The sequence below is a fragment of the Protopterus annectens genome, chromosome 3.part1 (genome assembly GCF_019279795.1).
Source record: "Protopterus annectens isolate FY-2018-M chromosome 3.part1, PAN1.0, whole genome shotgun sequence".
Taxonomy (NCBI): Eukaryota; Metazoa; Chordata; order Ceratodontiformes; family Protopteridae; genus Protopterus; species Protopterus annectens.
In genome coordinates, this window is record NC_056732.1 from 90,620,164 (window position 1) to 90,639,442 (window position 19,279).

At 42.3% G+C, this 19,279-nt stretch overlaps 1 protein-coding gene across 1 annotated transcript in view; it reads right to left on the reverse strand.

The window, feature by feature from the left end:
* The window catches only part of WASHC5 (WASH complex subunit 5), a 1,015,994-nt gene that overhangs the window by 600,788 nt on the left and 395,927 nt on the right, over positions 1–19,279 (reverse strand). The window contains exons 11-13 of the mRNA XM_044066602.1: positions 13,038–13,150; positions 965–1,131; positions 600–675 (exon numbers count right to left, since the gene is read on the reverse strand). Coding sequence (XP_043922537.1) covers positions 600–675; positions 965–1,131; positions 13,038–13,150 — 356 coding nt within the window. The remainder of the gene's footprint in view (positions 1–599; positions 676–964; positions 1,132–13,037; positions 13,151–19,279) is intronic.

A 19,279-nucleotide genomic window follows, 5' to 3' on the forward strand; every position in this document is an offset into this window, starting at 1 on the left:
AGGGAGCACATCTAGGGTATGACGTTGTGTATGGTTTGTTTTGCACGTTGCTTGAAATGTCACTGGATATGATGGGCACATTTTGGCAAGTCAGTGGCTGGGGTTCAAGTGGTACTTTCCTTTGATTTGCTCTGTTTGGCACCACTTCAGCCAAATAGTCTCTTCTCTGTACGCAGTGTTTAACAAAGGTCTAGCCATTGTGAATGAGGCTTTGCCATGGCAGAAACTTCAGGCGCTCCTTCACATGGATGACTGGCTTTTGGCTGCCCTATTAAGTGACTCAATGGTTGTATCCTTAGCTTGGGCATTGCTGTGTTTGCAAACTGTAGAGTTAACATAAACTGGGATCAGTCTTCTCTAAGCCTATCCATAGATTCACCTGTATATAGTAAGCCAAATGATAAGGTCAACAGTGTACACATTCAAATAACAGAAAGACAATACAACTGTAGGATGGCAACAGACGTTTGAGAAAACTTAATATACTTTTCAACAGACCTACAAATGAAAGAATAAATCAATGTAGAGACCATCTAGAACTATTCACAATAAGTCAAAATTCACCCTTTGAAATAAAGATTTTTAAGCTAAGGTCTTACCTTCAGGAATGTTGCTCTCAGTTTAGTTACCATCGATGGGTTAACTCGGATACTTTCTTGCATGATTGATGTAAAACTGTAATTTACAACACAGTACTATAGATTAGAAAACCAAAATGGTAATAAAATGCCAGGATATTTTACAGTTGTGGAATTAGAAGCTCTGTTCTGTGTAATGAAGAACTGCTTGTGACCCTGCCCACTATGTATGCACAAGAAACTGATTACTGGACTGTCTTATAAGAATACAAGAACATGTCTTAACATATATACACACATATGCCATCCAAAACCATGCAGCTATTCAAAACAGATTCAAAAATATTAGAAATCAAAAACAAAAATCTTTAATTTTCAACTTTAACCTGTCAATCAGCTGCCAGGCATAAGAGAGGTCTCCTACTATGTGTATGGTGATCAACACCTCTTCCTTTATGTTTATAGTTCGAATCATCTGATGTAGGAACTTGCGGGTATCTGCTAGGAACTGACACACCTGAAGATTGGATTCAAGTTGATGGAACTCTTGAACCTGGGTAAAAGCAGAAATAACAAATGAACATATCAGCATAACCAATCATCTTAAAGACAGAAACTGTATCACTAAAGCAGTCACTGCCCATAAAATATTACTGACTACAGTACAAAATTATTTTCATGCTGCGTTACCGCATAAAATATCTGTCTGCAATATGAAATGTAGACAACGATTAAGGTAAAGCTCTGTCAATGCCAAATGATGTGGACTGCAGCAAATTAAGAGAAACACAAAGCAGACAAGCATAAAGTGGCAGGAAAAAACTGACATATACGTGATCTCAGAAAAGTGGGAGGTAAAGGCAAGAGGCAACATACAGAACATACTTTCAGAAGGTTTATTTCAACCCTTTAAAACAGTCTAAGCAACTTCTGTCACACTTCACAGACAACAGTATATGAAGAACATACAGACACCTGTTAAAAAAAACACAGATGTATGCATATTCATCATGTACATACATCTGTTAGAAAAACACCTATAAGTAGGTTAAACAGATAACTGGAAACTTAGAGATGAGGAAAGCAGGTACGGTAGAAAGAAAGAGTTAAGAAAGAGATACAGCTGTTAGTTTTATGAATTAATAACGGACTTTTATTTGGACATAATGAAATGTTACTGTAAATCAATAAGTTTGGGTTTACCTGCATTTTAAGCCTAGGTTCCCCAACCAGAGTTTTTTCTCAACAGCAGTATGTCCCTTATAAGGAACCAAGTCTAGTCTTGCTTCCTTACCTACTGACATAGGCTGCATAAGGCAATGTTATGTATCCTACATTTTTCCTCATTTTCTTTGAGTCTTCAAGCCTTTATTTCCCATAAAGATGGAAGTTTGCCAGAGAAACAGCAGCACTAATATACATTATAGCAAATGTCAACTAAAAGTACAGTTTTGTACCTACCATAAATGTAGATGTTCGAGTGCTCATACAGCTGCAGTCATAACAGATGGGTTATCTTGCAGTCAGGCAGGTCCTCGGTCGGCCGAATTCCAAAGTCTAGGTCCGGCGTCGGTTGTTGTCCCTTCTTCCCTGACGTCAGTGCGGCAGGGGTACAAAAGAGGCAGCCAATGCCATTTTCTTCAGTTTTTCTTGCCCCAGATGTCAGGTGCCCCCAGAAGGAAGGCAAACTTAATGTTATGCAAAGATGCAATGTTGAAAAATCAAAAACAGTAGTTGCAAGCACATACACCATAAAGGAATACCCCAAAAAGGTTGTATGAAAAGTGTTTGTCATAAGGCTTGTCCTAAGAGGGAATGGAGGGAGGGCAACCTGGACTGCAGCTGTATGAGCACTCGAACATCTACATTTATGGTAGGTACAAAACTGTACTATGTTCATCATGCATACAGCTGCAGTCATAACAGATGGGTAGAATCCCAAAGCTAAGTAAGGGTGGTAGGCACTAAGTGGAACTAGGAGGGGCTAAGATGCCCTGCAGGACTGCTGTGGCAAAGCCCGCTCTAGATTTCGAGTATAGTGGGAGGTGATAGTGCTTGGAGAAAGTGTGCACTGAACTCCAGGTGGCTGCTTCCAAAATGTCCTTGGTAGGGACCCCCCTGAGGAAGGCTGCAGAGGTAGCTGTGGCTCTGGTGGAGTGGGATCTGATGCATGCAGGCACAGTTTTTCCATGAAATGAGTAACAAAAGCGTATGCAGTGGGCTATCCATTTTGAAATTGTCTGCTTGGAAATGGCCTTTCCTTGAGCACCTGCAGCATAGGACACAAAGAGTTGCTCAGATTTCCTGAATGGCTTTGTCCTGTCCAAGTAGTAACGAAGTTGTCTGTGAATGTCCAAGAAATGTAGTAGTCTTTCACCCTTTGTTTTGTGGATTAGGATAAAAGGTAGGTAAGTGGATAGTCTGATTCAAAGCTACACTGGATACTACCTTTGGCATAAAGGTAGGGTTGGTTCGTAAGGAAACTCTGTCCTGATGGAAAATGATGAATGGTTGCACAGCCATGAGGGCCTGTAGCTCTGAAACCCTGCGAGCTGAGGTGATAGCCAGAAGAAAGGCTGTTTTCCATGACAAGTACTGTAACTCTGATGAAGAAGCTGGCTCGAAGGGAGGAAGGGTCAGCTTTTCCAATACGAAGTTGAGGTCCCAAGCAGAGACTGGTGGTTTCCTTGGGGGTTTTATATTCTTTGCCCCTCTGAGGAACTGCCTTAAGAGAGGATGAGAGAATAAAGGAGGATCTGTGTTGTATTGTGCAGAAAAGGCTGATGCGTGGATCTTGATGGAGGAGAAGGAAAGTCCATTGTTTAACATCTCGGCTAGGTGCTGTAAAATTTGAGGTATGTTTATTACCCAAGAATTCTGTCCCTTTTCTTGATTCCAGGCACAAAATCGTTTCCATTTGGCGGAGTAGGCCTTTCTAGTAGAAGGTCTTCTGGCCTCAAAGATGACATCCTGCACCTCATTGGAGAGGAGAGTCTGTTGGGAAATCAAGGAATTCTCCATGCAGCTACATTTAGAGTTCTGAGATGGCTGTGAAGAGTTTTGTAGTTGTGCTGGGACAACAGAAGAGGGACTAGAGGCAGGATCCATGTTGGGGAATGTGTCAGGCTCTTCAGGAGCGGATACCAGTGTTGTCTTGGCCAGTCTGGAGCAATGAGAATCATTTTCGGCCTCTCTGCTCTGGCTTTTAATAGAACTTTGAGCAGCAGAGGAAGAGGCGGGAAGGCATAGACTGTCAATGTTGCCCAATTGAAGGAAAGTGCGTCCACTTTCCAGGCCTGTGGATGATAGGTCCTTGAACAAAATTTTTTCAACTGGCAATTTCTGTGGGTAGCAAAGAGATCTATGGCTGGCTGTCCCCATGTCTGAGTTATCTTTGTGAAAACTTGAGGATGCAACTTCCATTCGTGTGGATCTGTCATATTTCTGCTTAGGTTGTCTGCCAGCGTGTTTTCCTTCCCTGGCAGGAATTGCGCCTGTAGTTGAATTTGCAATTCCAGTGCTGTGTTCCATAGGGTCATGGCTTGCCTGCACAGGGGGTATGAATGAGTTCCCCCCTGTTTGTTTATGTACCACATCACTGTGATGTTGTCTGTCCTTATCAATAGCTGGCCTGGACGCAGTAGGTCTTTGAAGGTCATAATAGCCTTTTGCACAGCTAGCATTTCCTTTTGGTTGATGTGAAGGTGCTTCTCTTTTCGGGTCCATTTTCCCTGAATGCACTGATCTGTCATGTGTGCTCCCCAGGCATAGTCTGAGGCATCTGTTGTGATGATTTGAGTTGCTTGAGGTACACAGAAAGGAAGACCTGTGTTTCTTTGGCAAGCTTGAGCCCACCACATAAATTCCTTTTGAAGGCATGGAATGAGTGGTATAATTGCTTCCAAGCTGTGGCTGTGTTGAGACCATAAGTTTTTTAGGTACCATTGAAGTTTCCTCATATGCAGCTTTGCACATGGGATTAGTAGGATGCAAGATGCCATGAATCCCAGAGCCTGCAGGATTTTCCTTGCAGTTAGCCTGGTGTAAGTTGCCATTTTTCTGAAGTATTGAGACAGTTGCCCTTGCTTGTCTGGCGTGAGGTAGGCCATCTGGGTGGTTGTATTCAAGCTGGTACCCAGGAAAATTATTTGTTGAGAGGGTATTAGTTTTGATTTCTTTTTGTTGACTGTGTATCCCAGGAAGTTCAATAGTTTTATTACAAATGCCAGGTACTGCAGTAGTATGTTCTTGCTGTCCACTTGGATCAGGCAGTCGTCCAGATATGGGTTGATTTGTATCTCTTGTAGTCTGCAGAAGGCGATTACTGATGCCAGGCATTTCGTAAACACTCTGGGTGCAGTAGATAAGCCAAAGGGCAATGCAGAGAATTGGTAATGGGTTGAACCTGCAAGAAATCGGACGTATCTTCTGCAATCTTGTCTGATAGGGACATGCAGGTATGCCTCCTTGAGGTCCAATGTTACCAGCCAAGACTCCTTGCCCAGCATGGGAAGAAGCTGCTGTAATGTGAGCATCTTGAATTTTGGCACCTGTAGGTATGTGTTTAGGATGGATAGGTCTAAGATAGGTCTCCAATCTTTGTCTTTCCTTGGTACCAGGAATAGTCTGGAATAAAACCCTTGACCTTGTTCTTTTGCAGGTACCTCTTGAATTGCTTTTATGTCCATGAGAGCTGAAATTTGTTTTTGTGCCTCTGCCCTTTGATTTTGTGGCAGGTTTGGCATGCCTCTCATTTTGGAAGGGTGTGAAAGTGGAACCTGTAGCCTCTGTCTATAATGTCCAGAATCCATTTGTCTCTTGTAACAATATGCCAATTTTTTTGAGAATAATGTCAGTTTTCCGCCCAAAGGTGCTGCCATTAAAGCTTTGCTTGGCAGGTGTAGGGGGAAGTCATTGTGTCTGTTTTCTAAAAGACTGTGATCTGTCTTCTCCACCTCTTGGGGTTGGTGCTTGCCACTGTCTGGCTCTGAAAGATCCTTGAGGTTGCCCTCTACCCCTTGGATGCCTGTATCTGCCCCTTTGAGGTCTGTCCGTGGCTGGAAAGGACCAATTTTTTGAAGGCCAGTTTCTGCTGAAACGTGGAGGCTGTACCTGCAGGAAATCTTTCACTGTTTGCATTGATTTCGCTTTTTCCTCCATTTTCTTTAGCACCTCCTCAGCTTTAACACCAAACAATACATCTTTTTGAAGAGGTGCATCTAAAGCTTTGACATGATCTGGTAAGGATTGCTCTTTGAGCCAAGCATGCCTACATATGACAGACCCCGTGACAGCAGCTCTACATGAGGCATCTAAAGCATCAAAACCACACTGCAAGGTATGTTTACCCACTTGCTCTGCACCATGCAACAAATCCTGCAACTCTTTTAAATCTGGTTGTTCTGGTTGTGTCATCTTGCTTTTCAGCTGAGATATCAAAAACTGTTGATACTTTAACATATGGAACTGACAGTTTAATGCCCTCATGGTTAAAGTGGCCGAGGTGTACACCTTTTTTCCCCCACCTTTCTAAAACTCTGGAATCTCTCTCTGAAGGTAATGGGTTTTTAGCAGTAGAGGCCTTAATTCCCTTGGGACCCTGTGAAATAGTTTCTGGGTCAGCAGTATGGCTTTTATATAGGAACTGGTGAGAATCAGGAACCCGCTAATACTGGTCTGGTTTAACAGGAGATGGAGGCAAAGAAACAGGATTAAGGCTGGCTTCTGTGTACACATCATCCAATATATCTAAAACAGGTGGGATAGCCAGAGGCCTATGCTAGGGGAGCAGAAGAAATTCCCTGAGCCTTTTCTTGGAATCTGAGTAATCTTGGCCTTCCCACTGAAAGTGTTCCCTCAATGTATGCAGGGTTTCCCCAAAAGAGAAGTCCTCAGGGGGGGAGACCGAGGGAATAGACTCCTCTGCATCAGAATCTTCGAATGGAGAATAGGCATAATCCTGGTCCTCAGATAGTTCTGAGGTAATAGAAGCTTGATCTGAGGATGGGTAGTCTTCCTCTAATCTGGGCCTTTTGTCAGAGGGGGGTTGAGAATCCCTGATAAGAGTAATTAAATCCTCAGCCATTTTAAGCATCTGTTTTTTAGGCATGGTGCCTTGAGAGGGGGTCTGAGGAACCTGTTTTTTGGTTTTCATGGCTGTATTAGATTTAGTGAAGGCTTTAATAGAGAAGGAGGAAGGCCTGAAGACCCCTTGAGAAATGGCAGGCCTGTCTAAATTCTGAGTTTCCCCGCCAGGAGTGGCGTCGGTATCTGTAGTAGGAATGGGGGCTGAGGAGCCTGCGACCTCGGGTACTGAAGACACAGGTAATGCATTGTCATCGGTACTCAGGGCTGCGTCGGCACTTAGCTGAGTACTGGTGAACCGGTAGTCGGCCTTAGCAGGGTTTCAGAAGGTGGTGCGGACCTCGTATGTCGGTCCTTATCCTTGCGTTTTTTGCTCAAAACTGGAGTCGGAGTATCCGACGACATAATATAATTACATTTTTTGCCAAAAAAGTGAAGGGTGAACTCCGCCCGACGCTTAATAGTGCGTTTGTTGAATCTAGCACAAAAACGGCAGGCCGAGTCGTCGTGGTCTGGGCCTAAGCAAGGTATACAGAAAGAGTGGAAATCCTTATGCGGTATTTGCTTCCCACATGAAATGCAATTATTAACTTTGTCTGACATTGGTCTGAGGCAAGAAAAGTTTCCCCAACGGGGTACTTAGCTTTCAAGAAGACTTCGGTTGAAATACTTTCGTAAATCTCAGGAGCTGGCCGACCGGCACTTGCGAACTGCTTCTGCTTCGGGCACCGCGCGGCAAGAAAGACTGGAGAAAATGGCGTCGGCTGCCTCTTTTGTACCCCTGCTGCACTGACGACAGGGAAGAAGCGACGACAACCGACGCCGGACCTAGACTTTGGAATTCGGCCGACCGAGGACCCGCCCGACGGCAGGATAACCCATCTGTTATGACTGCAGCTGTATGCACGATGGACATCACACAAACTCAAGAATTTGTGTAAAGTTTGGCAATATGAAATATAACATTTCAAACAATAAAATCAAATTAAATGCTATTTTTTTCAATAAAATAATATAGATCTGCTTGCATTGGTAACTATATTCCTGTATAACATGCGGTCCTAAGAAAATACAAGCATATAAACTGAACCAATATTTTATTAAGCATGGAAAATAAGTACCTATCTTGTTTGTCATAAAATTAGTGAGAACACATATAAATATGTTAATCTGTTGCAGTATTCATTACATGAGGGCATGCCCTGCCATAGGCAACCTAATGTTAGCCAGTATACAAAAGACTTTACTGCTATAGGGAGTGGTACATCTCACATAGGCTGCGAATGGATGTTGGCCATAAAACTGATGTACGCACGCAGCATCCTCAGAACTGACTGCTCCAGGAGGAATGCCAGCTTAAGGAAGTAGGGTAAGAATCATCCAAGAAGAAGCAAGGCCAGGAGGAAGGCGGGAATAGGAATACTGCAACAGAGAAGAGAAGGACATCTATAATTATGGTAAGATTTTACACAACTATTCTATGTCCTTCTACTCATCTACTGCAGTAATAATTACATGATGGAGAATACCAAAGCTCATGAAGCAAGGGAGGAAGGTGTAGCCGAGGAGCTTTCCAGGATGCCATGCAGTACGGTCTTGGCAAACCACACTCTAGATTTAGAGATAATTTGTAGTGTCTGGTGAAGATACGGACTAAGGTCTAATGTGCAGGATGCCTTGTAAGAAATTGTTTAACTTCAAATCTGCTAGCTAAGGGGGATACAGAGGCAGACATGACTGACATATGGGCTTTCAGTGAAGAGTAAGACAAGTCAGCGTTGAGCACTTCACACAAATAAGACAAAACCAGGGGGAATTTCCACTGTAAATGGAGTCCTAGTTTCGTTTCATACAGGATTGAAAACCTCTTCCATTTGGCTAAATAAGATTTTCAGGTATTTGGGTTCCTGGTCTCCTGCAGGACTGTAAGCACATCCTCAGAGATTAAATGTCTGAAAGTAATTAGTACCCTATCACCCACAGTGTCAACTGGAGAGTCAACAGGTGGGGATGGATTAGGGTCTCTTTGTTTTGTGTGAGAAGGGCCACTCTGTGAAGTAACCTGTGGTGATTGCCCTTGGTTTAATACAGAAGGAGATGGAAACAATGCTGTCTTGGCCAGAAGGGAGTCACCTACAAGATTTTTGGTTTGTCCTGCTGAATTTTGGACAGGACTTTTGGAATGAGGGGAAGGGGAGGAAATGTATATAGAAACATCTCCTTCCAAAAGAAAGAATGGGCGTCCACTTTCCAGACCAGAGGATGAAACTTTCTGGCACAAAACTGTGGAAGTTGTCTGTTCATGGGTGAGGCAAATAGATCCGTTTGAGGAATACTCCACTAGTGGACAATGTCCAGAAACACATCCCTTTGAAGCATCCATTCACAGGATCATGTTTGGGACCTGCTCAGGTAATTTGACACACAATTCTGTGAAGAAGGGATGTAGACTGCCTGAAGGGTCAATTGGAATTTTATTGCCAGCTCCCAAGCCTGAAGAGCTAGCCTGCACAATAGGTAGGATTTGCCCCCCTCCCCCATTTGTTCACATACCAGAGGACTGTCATACTGTCTGTGAACAGCTTTAGAGGTCCTGGTTGGAAGAGGGGATGGAAGGTATGCATAGCCAATACCAGTGCCCTCATCTCCCTTACATCAATGTGTTCCTTCAGTTGAGAGGGAGACCAGATCCTTTGTGCTTTCAGGTGGCCAAAGGTTGCTCCCCAGCCTATGTTTGAAGCATCTGTGAAGCTCTTTTGACAAGCATGAGGGGGTGTAAGGGGAGTCCTGGGTTGAGCGACACTGGATGTTTCCACCACTGAGGTTCTCCCTTCAGACAGGGGATGGGAGGAATGGAGAATTCTAAGGGGTGCTGATGTTGCATACAAACTGACTTTAGACACAATTGTCATTTTCTCATGTGGAGTTTGGTTAAGGGGAGCATGGGATTGGTGAATGCCATGAGGCCCAAGACCCTGAAGAATTCTATGGTTGTAATGTGGTGAAGCAGCAGAAGATTTCTGAAGTACAGGGTGAGATGCTGTACCTTTTGTGGGGGTACAGAGATCTTCATAAGATCTGTTTGTATCCTACACCCCTGGAAAATCTAATACTCTGAGGGAGTGAGAACTGCTTTCTTTAAGTTTATGGTGAACCACACACTTTGTAGAAGATAGATGGTAAGGGCGATATTTCATTCCATCTCCTGTGTGGAGGTAGCTAGCAGGTTCAGTAGAAAGCCCAAAGGACAAGGCACACAACTGAAAATGTCATGATGACAAAGATAAGCGTAGGGGGTGTGTAGATATGTATCCTTGATATCCAGGGTAATCATGAAGGCTTGAGGCAGAATAAAGGGGAACAAAGTCAGGAGGGTCAGCATGTGGAAGGAGGGTACCCTTAAAAAGATATTGAGATGAGATAGGTGGAGGATGGGTCTCCAGGGACCTTCCTTTCTGGGCACTAGGACCAACCTGGAATAAAATCCTTTTCCTATTTGTTTTTTTTTTTTTTTTGAGGACGGTCTGGATGGTCCCTTGGTTCATCAATTCTAACAGAACCTCTGGGAAAAAAAGGAAGTTGCTTCCTGGGAGATTGAGGGATGTCCTTGAAGGAGGGTTGTTGGTCCCATACCATAAAGTATCCCTTTTGAACAACCGACAGGACCCTGGAGTCTTGGGTTAGCTTCTGCTTTCCCAGGCTGGTACTGACAGGGGAAGGTTATGGGAGAGTGGGATGTGGGCGAGAGGGGGGGTAACAGTCAAAGACATGACTGTTTGTCAGAAAAAGGGCCACTTAGGTGGCAAAGATGCCAGAGGGGCTTTAGGCTGTTGTGGTCTCCTGTCACTCTTTTTTGTTCTGGGTTGTGGGTGACGTGAATGCCTACGTGCAAACACAGGTTTTACAGGGTAGTTTCTTTGGAACTTGGGTACTGGAGAAACAAAAATGTGTTTCAATTCATGCAATTCCTTACTCTTTTTCTGCAATGACTTCAAAAAGCTGGCAGCTGCAGGACCAAACAAAGCAGAGTTGTCCAAAGGAGCATTCAGAAGTTTGGCTTTTATGCCCTCAGGTAAGGGATGGAGCTTTAGCCAAGAGAATCTTCTTAAAACTGATCCAGATGCAGCTGCTCTGGTGGAGGTTCTGCGTATCACAGCTGCATTTTATGGAGTGTTGTGCTACTTGGGAAGATGCAACAAGCAAGGAAGCAGCCAAGGTTTTATTCTCTGAACCAAGTAAGTCTGCAATTACCTGTGAAAGGTGGGACATAAGCTCTAAAGTGAATTTGGTCATGTGAGTTTGGTAACTTATGGCCCTAAATGCTAGAGTGGCAGAAGTGTTCACCTTTTTGCCTAGTCTATCAAGGATCCTGCTAACCTTATCTGAAGGTAGTAAAGGGCAGTAATCTTGATGGCTTGTCAGAAGCCACAGAAATAAAAGAAGGGTCTATAGAAAGGCATCTGAAGAGGAACTTGCAGTCTTCAGGGACCTTATAGAAGTTTTCTGACTTCCTGGGAGCAGGTGGATGGGAATCTGGTGTCTGGAAAGCTAAGGCAAATGCATCAAGAAAGGCAGGCAAGACAGGAGAAATAGCAGATGGGCTAGGTGATTCCACCTGTAATAGCTCATAGCATCTTTTTTATACTTCATTTACGTGGGTGCTGTCCCATTTAAAACAGTCTCTTATTTTAGTTAGAGTCTTTCCAAAGGAAAGGTCTTCCATAGGCAAATCTGTTCCATTGGATTCCTCTTCTGGGGAGGCATAATCCAGGGGGGAAGGGATCTGTAAGTAGTAGTCCAGAGATTCCTCCCCTGAGGATGCCTCTTCCTTTGAGAATCCTCTGCTGTAGTCCTTTTAAGTGGAGAAGCCGTACTGGGAGATGGAGCTGTAAACCCTGGGGGAGGCCTAAGGGGCATAAGGGCATTAAAAACGCCCTGAGTGAATTGTTGCCAGTCACTAGCAGTTTCTTTTGGCTGAGATAAATGTTTGGTTTTCAGTTTCCTTTTTCCATGAAAGTCTGCCCTATGCAGAGTAGGAGGCCCCAACATAGGCCTACTTTCTATCAGATAGGAATTTACCTCTTTGCTTACAAGTATTTCGGGAATCCCCTTAGGGCCTTCCATTATCATGAGCCATGGCTCCCCTTGGAGAGACAAAATGGATATCTGCTTGGCCTCTGGAGACTTGCTTATAGTCAGATCCAAGGTGGCCTGGACATCAGGCTCAGCCTGTGGATCTTAACTGTGAACCGGTCGTACCTCTGGGCTCTCCTCCACCTTAAGAGAGACGTTGGTATCCAGAGGCACAGCAGAAGGTTCAGGCCTTTGCTTTTTAGCCTTCTACTTCAAACATGACTCGCTCTCAGGCCCTAAGGATCACTATAGAGTGCTTTTTAATAGCAGGTTTAAGCACTGGTTCTCTAGGTAGACAGCTAAAGAGGATAATCAAATCCTTAAGGTCTTTGGAACAAATGCCTGACAAACAGAGCCTTTTTAGTGTGTCATGTTTTGGGCCTAGGCAGAACAGGCACTGGAGGTGGCTATCCTTGTGTGGAATTTGTCGTAAACACTGGCAATTGCCCCTCTTGGATAATATGAACCTTAACCAAAGACAGTAGCAAATTAGTGAAAAAATTTCCCAACAGGGCACTTATCTGAAAACTAAAGAATCACAAATAACTCAGAGTCAGACTGTACACTGGAATCTGGCATTTGCATCTGGTGGCAGAGAAGTTCTGAGTATGGTGCGTACATACGTCACTTTTATGGCTGACATCCGATTGCAGCCTAGGTGCGATGTACCATGCACCCTACAGTAGTAAAAGTCTTTTGTATACTGGCCTACGGCGGGGAACTCCCCCATGTAATGAATACTGCAACAGAGGAATACAAGGACATCTATTATTATGGTTTGTTTTCTTTTCTATGTATATAATCATGTTACAGTTTAAATTATAATGATTTAATAAAGATTTAAAGAATATCAGCATAGCATCTAGTATCGTTTTTCAATTGGATAAGAGCTTACTGTTACATGACTTTAGACTGCCTTTTAAGTTTCACATAATAGCTACAATATTACACTATCACTCTAAATTAACAAAGACAGCCAACTTGGGAAGATTTAACTAGTTATTGTCAGAGAAAAGAAAAGGGATAATACATTTGTGACAGTAAGCATATTCAGTACCTTAAATTAACAACTGAATGAATGGCTGCTTTATGGTGGCCGAAGATTCAATATCCAGCAGATCACAAAATAATCCCTTTTAATAGGCTGTGTACATACACAGTACCCTGTGGTGGAGTACACTTCCGTTTAAGAGTATGCATACTTTAATTGTAACTGATGAAAGAAATACTACATTTTCTTACTTCTTCCAGGGCTTGTATTAGCTGAACGGTTTTCCTCCCTGCTGCTGTTGAGTCTTCGTAGTTCAAAGAAGAGATCTGCTTTGAAATTTCTCTAAACCAAGCTTGGAGATTTTCTGATGAAGAAAAGGAAAATATCAATGTCCTGAGTAGAGTGACGCATATCTACTACAGCTGCAGCAGAAGAAATCTGTGAAACACATAAGCCTTGCTAAAAACACCATCACTGACAGTGCTAAACAAATCTGACTGTTCCTTTAAGATTACTGACGTAGACATTTAATATATACACGTCAAAGGGCAGATTCCTGGATAATTTTCAAGTTTCACTATTTGATTTCACAGTACACAATCTAGAAAATGTAGAGTTGGGCAAGGCACTCACATAAAAGTATGCATACAAATTATGGTTTATTATATACATAGAAGACCTTTTTTTCGGTCACAACTCAAGTCAAAAGGTAAAAACAATAACAACTTCAAAAATAATAGTGCCACTAGGTTGAAAGCAATCACACTAACAATTAACAATGCTTAAAGCTGTAGCACAAATAGTTTTACCATTGTAAAAATGTAGTGAACCAGCCTATTAACTATCAGACAACTTTACATATATTTGGATGAAGATATGACAAGGAATTAGCTTAAAGAAGTAATTTTTTTATAAAGAAATAGGTCAGAAGGGCAAATTATACTAAAATGAGCTTTGTTCTAGATGTAATACAGTAGAACATGTTTTACATCAGTATTAGGCTTAAGTGTATAGCACAGTACCACAGCAAAAGTTGTACGGAAACATTTAAAATCTCAATGGTGTAGGCAAATAGGATATGCTCAACCCTGATCTTAAAAGCGGGTCTATATCAGAAGAGCAAAAGTTCACAAGAACGAACGCTCTTCCGATTAAAAATGACGGACATCGAAATGCTATTTCTGGGGTCACAGTACAGTGAGGATAGGAATATTTGCCCTTTCTTCACTGTAGTGCGACCTCAGAGTTGGAATATATATTTAGCGGGGGTTGTGGGGAGGGGGGGTTGCACCCCCCCCACAATATCAAGTTTGTGCTTTTTCGATGTTAGAGCGTTCGTTCTTGTGAACTTTTGCTCTTCTGATATAGACCCCTTAAAAGCAGCTGCATTAATACAAGTCTAGTGGGGCTTTCACTACTTTCTGAAAAGACAAACTGTTCAACTGTCTGATGTTTGGAATTTAGGACACAGATGTCAGTTTTTAGCTAGATCTCCAACAGTCAGAAATCCCTAGTAATGCGTGTCTGTAAACTCAGCATCACAGTACAGTCCTGTGTATATCACTTGCATGTGTACATATGTATGTATGCTTGCATCTGGGTGCGTGTGTGTGTATTATTTGTGTGTGTATGGTGTGTCTATTTAAATTAAATGTACCTTATTTTTTTACTTAATTTCTCTTTAGTAACCAACAAACAATGATCACCATGGACTTTTGTCAGGTTCAGCCTGGGAAACTCTATAGAGTGAATAAAGTACAGTTGCATAAAGCACTTACCATAATGGCAGATTTTCAAGGAGAGATTACTAGAACAGTAAATTATTACATTAAGATCGGAGATGAACAGCTGATCAGTGTTCCTTGATTCATGTACCCAACTTCAGGTAGAATCTGAGTCAGAGGTACACATCTAGGATGTATGCTACTGCAAAGAAGAGAGGGTGATGAATAGACGAACTCAAGAATGACGTGAAAACCACTTTTGGAAGAAAATGTGGGTTATATCCAAGGGGCATCCTATCCTTGTAAAATGCCAGATGGGACTGTTCTCCAACATCCAGCAAGTAAAGGAGATGGCTTACAGAAAAACTTTTTCAATAAATGAACCTAGTAGGCATGAATAATGAATGGGATCGAAGTTCAGATCCCATACAGAAGTGGAATTCTCCAAAGGATGGTGGAGATGCAGAACTTGAAGGGATTGCTTGATCATACTCTTCTTTCCCAAATGATTGTGAAAGGCAGAAATACAAGATATGTGCATTGTGGCCATAACATAATGGAGGTATAAATGAAACAGGTGTCTGGAATACATCAGGATCAGCTTTAAACTGACTGAAAATGACATATCATTGTGGCCTGATTTCAGAAATGATTGAAGTTGTCAGAAACTCTTCTACTCAGCAGATGTACTATGTCAGGTGGAAAAAGAAGTTCCACGTCATCAGTGTGGTACCTATGCTGCATTTTCACTTCCGCTGGTATGCGGACAGCTGACACATGGAAATCTCCACCAAAGACCCACTGCTAGCCATGTATCAGCATATACCCCCTCCCAACACACACACACACACACACACACACACACAGACAGACACACACACCACACCACACTGGTTAGAAGATGCCTCTATAATAACTTTTCCTTAAAGAATTTTAGAGTCAAGAGAACTGTCCAAAATTACGTTTTTAAACTACAAGTGGCTGATGTAGAGCACCACTACAGGGGTAACCACTGCCCTTGAAATGTGGACAGATGAGATGAGCTCATCAAACCAGCAGCAGAACATCAGTTGTGAGATTCGATGATGGGTTTGGCTGCAGAAAAGGGGTCCATCTGATAGACATTAGTGATTGTTCATTACTCCAACATACAGCAAATAGGGTCTGACACTAGGTGATCTATGAAGAGGGAGTAACTCTGCATTCACTGGCAACTCATAGTCTGCCACAGCATAACATCCTCAAGCATGCAAATGGTACCATGAATACTGTGGGGCCATCAATCCCACAAGGTGAAGAATCTCCTGTTATATCACCAAACGGGGTACAATTTCAGGATCACCTGGCCCCTCTCTCCATACAGTAATGATAGAAAATACAGTGTCCACCCTGCAATAATAAATGCAAGCCTTGGAGATAGGATAAAGGATAATTTCTCTAGCTTATGGACAATCTGAGGGACTGCAATCATTGCACCCATCAGTGGTCAGGCAGCCAGGCATAGGATTACACGGAGCACTTTCATTTAAAAGATTTTTCTTCACCACATCCAACATTTTAGTTAATATTCTGGTGCACAGGAAAGCCAAACTACAGCACTCTGTAATAATAGTGGAGTCCACACTGTGTGATTAAAACAAAAAAAAAACAAAAAACTTTCACTGTTGTGCAATTAAACTCTGTGACCTAGCCATCTGTAAATTTGACTTTAGAAGTTCTTTCTAGTCTCATCCTGTCTGCTCACACTAGTGAGTACTAGAAATTCAAACTAAGAAGGCCCTCACCTTAGACTATTAAACCTTCATTTACTCTCTGTTTACGACATACTGACATACCTAGCAATGCATACAATTCACTCCTTAGGAATCATCTTGGGATTCTTGCTTCTGTTTTGCTCCTGGTGAGAGAAGGACAGTACAGTTGTGTACACTTACCATAAATGTAGATGTTCGAGTGTGTTCACTGATGCAGTCCTAACCAGTGGGTTATCCATGCTGTGGTAAGCCTTCAGTTGGTTCGAATACCAGAGTCAGGCTTTTGTGCATCAGCTGCTGTCACTTCCTAGGTGACATTAGGTCATCTGAGCTATAAAGGAGAGCAGGCGACACCATTACCTCAGTTTTTCTTGCCTTAACCAACCAAAGAAGTCCAATTTTAATAATTAGTAGTAGTCCTGGGGTCAGAGACCCTCAGAGAAATATGTCTCTCTCTAAGGAAAGCAGATATCAGGAAGAAGGCGGGAGGGTAAGCATGATTGCAGTAGTGAACACACTTGAACATCTACATTTATGGTAAGTGTACACAACTGTAATATGTGTTCTTCGTGTTTCACTGCTGCAGTTCTAACCACTGGGGAGATTCCCAAAGCTGAGGAGAAGGGTGGAAGGTTGATAGAAACTTAAGATTGGGTGAGCATGCGCTGCAGAATTGCAGAGGCAAACTCAGCCCTAGTTTTGAGAATAGGTTCAGATGGTAATGTTTGGTGAAGGTGTGGACTGAAGTCCATGTGGCAGCTTCCAGGATGTACTTGGTGGGTACCCCTCTACAGAATGCTGTGGGAGTAGAGGTTGCCCTACTGAAATGGGTTCTGATGGTCCTAGGGAGTTGTTTTCCATGCAAGGAGTAGCAAAATTGGATGCAGTGTGCTATTCATTTGGAATTGGTCCGTTTGGATAATGGTTTCTCCTGTGCCCCTGTTTTAAAGCTGACCAAGAGCTGGTCAGCTTTCCTGAATGTCTTTGTATGATCCAGATAAAATCTGAGTTGCCTGTGTACATCCAAAGAATGCAGTATCCTTTCCCCCTTGTTCTGAGGGTTAGGGAAGAAGGTGGGCAGGTGGATGGTCTGGTTGAGAGTACCATTCGAAACCACCTTCGGCACGAAGGAGGGACTGATTCTCAGGGAGACCCTATCTGCATGGAAGATGATAAATGGCTTGATGGCCATTAAGGCTTGAAGCTTTGACACTCTCCTGGCTGAAGTAATAGCCAGGAGAAACACAGTCTTCCAAGAGAGGTACTTTAGTTCTGAGGATGTTGCAGGCTCGAAGGGAGGCAGAGTAAGCTTTTCTAAAACATAGTTTAGGTCCCAAGCTGGGGTGGGCTGTCTTCTGGGAGGCCTGATATTAGAGGCTCCTCTAAGGAATTGTTTGATAAGAGGGTGGGAGAACAATGGCTGTTCTGTATCAAAGTGTGCTGAGATGGCAGAGGCATGGGTCTTTATGCAGGAGAAGGAGAGACCCTTATTAAGAAGCTCAGCAAGATAATCTAGAATTAGAGGAATGGAGGGCAATGTATGTCTGCCCCCTTGGACTGGCTCCAGGGGCAGAATCTTTTCCATTTTCCAGCTTAAGATTTTCTGCTGCTGGGCCTTCTGGCTTCTGTGATCATGTCAAGGACTTGCTTGCATAGTCTAGATTCCTTGCTGGTTTTGGTAGAATAAGTCCCTTTTCATCTCCCAATTGTTCAAAGGTTTTTGATATTTTAATTTATGGCAATTGTAGTTCAGATTGGGTTTTCTACATGGCTAAATGTTCATGTTCTGCATTTTATGTGGGGCAGACTTCATGTCCCTTTAAGTTAAGGATATCATAACATTTAAGTGATATCAGATGTGCTAGGTATACAAATGTGCTGCATAAACATTGTCTGAAACACCCTACTGCTAGGTTTTCATTTATTATTATTGATAGGATTTTATATAAAAACAGGTCTCAGGATGCATTACATTCCCTTTTGAATTATAAGGAACGTAAGTGGATAATCAGGTTAGGTACCCTTTTTTCCTCCAGGTATTAATGAACAACTATGAATATTTTTACTAACTTAAAAATGCCCTATTTTGTTGGAACAGCATTTATGTGGGTTAGACCTTGTATCCATCTAAAAATAGAAATATTGTAAGAGCTGACTGATATAAAAGATGTACTAATAGTAAGGTCTGGAACAATATTTGCATTTAAATTTATTATTATTCAAGTAAGGGTATGAGAGTCAATTCTGCTTTTTGATGTAAAAGCAAGTTTCTTGCAAAGTTTGGTGTCTTTTTAAGAAAATCTGTTTGTAATTAGTGAATAATTAGGTACAACTGAGTTTTAGGTACAGAGGGGCTGACTGGGATTAGTATTTATATGGGAAGGCTTGATAGATTTTATTAGCACTGATGAAGGCTGTTTGCTGAAACCGGTATGCTTTACACACCATTTGGTGTTTGGATTTGTGTTTTCTACCTGATGTGACAATAAATCAAGACTTTCTTTTTATTTTATGTTTTTTTTTTTTTTTGGAGAGATCCTTTAAGAGTTCTGGCTGGCGTATTCTCTTGGATTTATCACTATTTGGGCCTGGCACCTTGCCGTACTTGTGTGGGAGTTGGATTCAGCATGTTCATATCTGTGTAGTCATTGACACAAGGTTTCAATGCAATGAAAGCACTCCCTCCATACCAGGGGTTAGCACCTATCAAAGTTTTCAGGTCCATGGGCAACTGCACAGACTTATCTAGATTTGTTATAAGTACTACCACCTCACATCAAATTGTAGACATCTCTAACCTGGATCTCCTGAAAGTCCAAATTGCTGTTAACAAATCCAAACATTATTTCTTTGCTAGCTACAAAAAAAAAAAAATAATACAAAAAAAAAAAACATGAAGTACAACAGTGTGATGTTTGCACTCTTCTCATTCAGTCCACATGGAAAGAACTAATTCTTCAGATGTTGGCGAGGCCATGAAGACAACATGGATGGGACTAAAAGAAACTTGTGTTA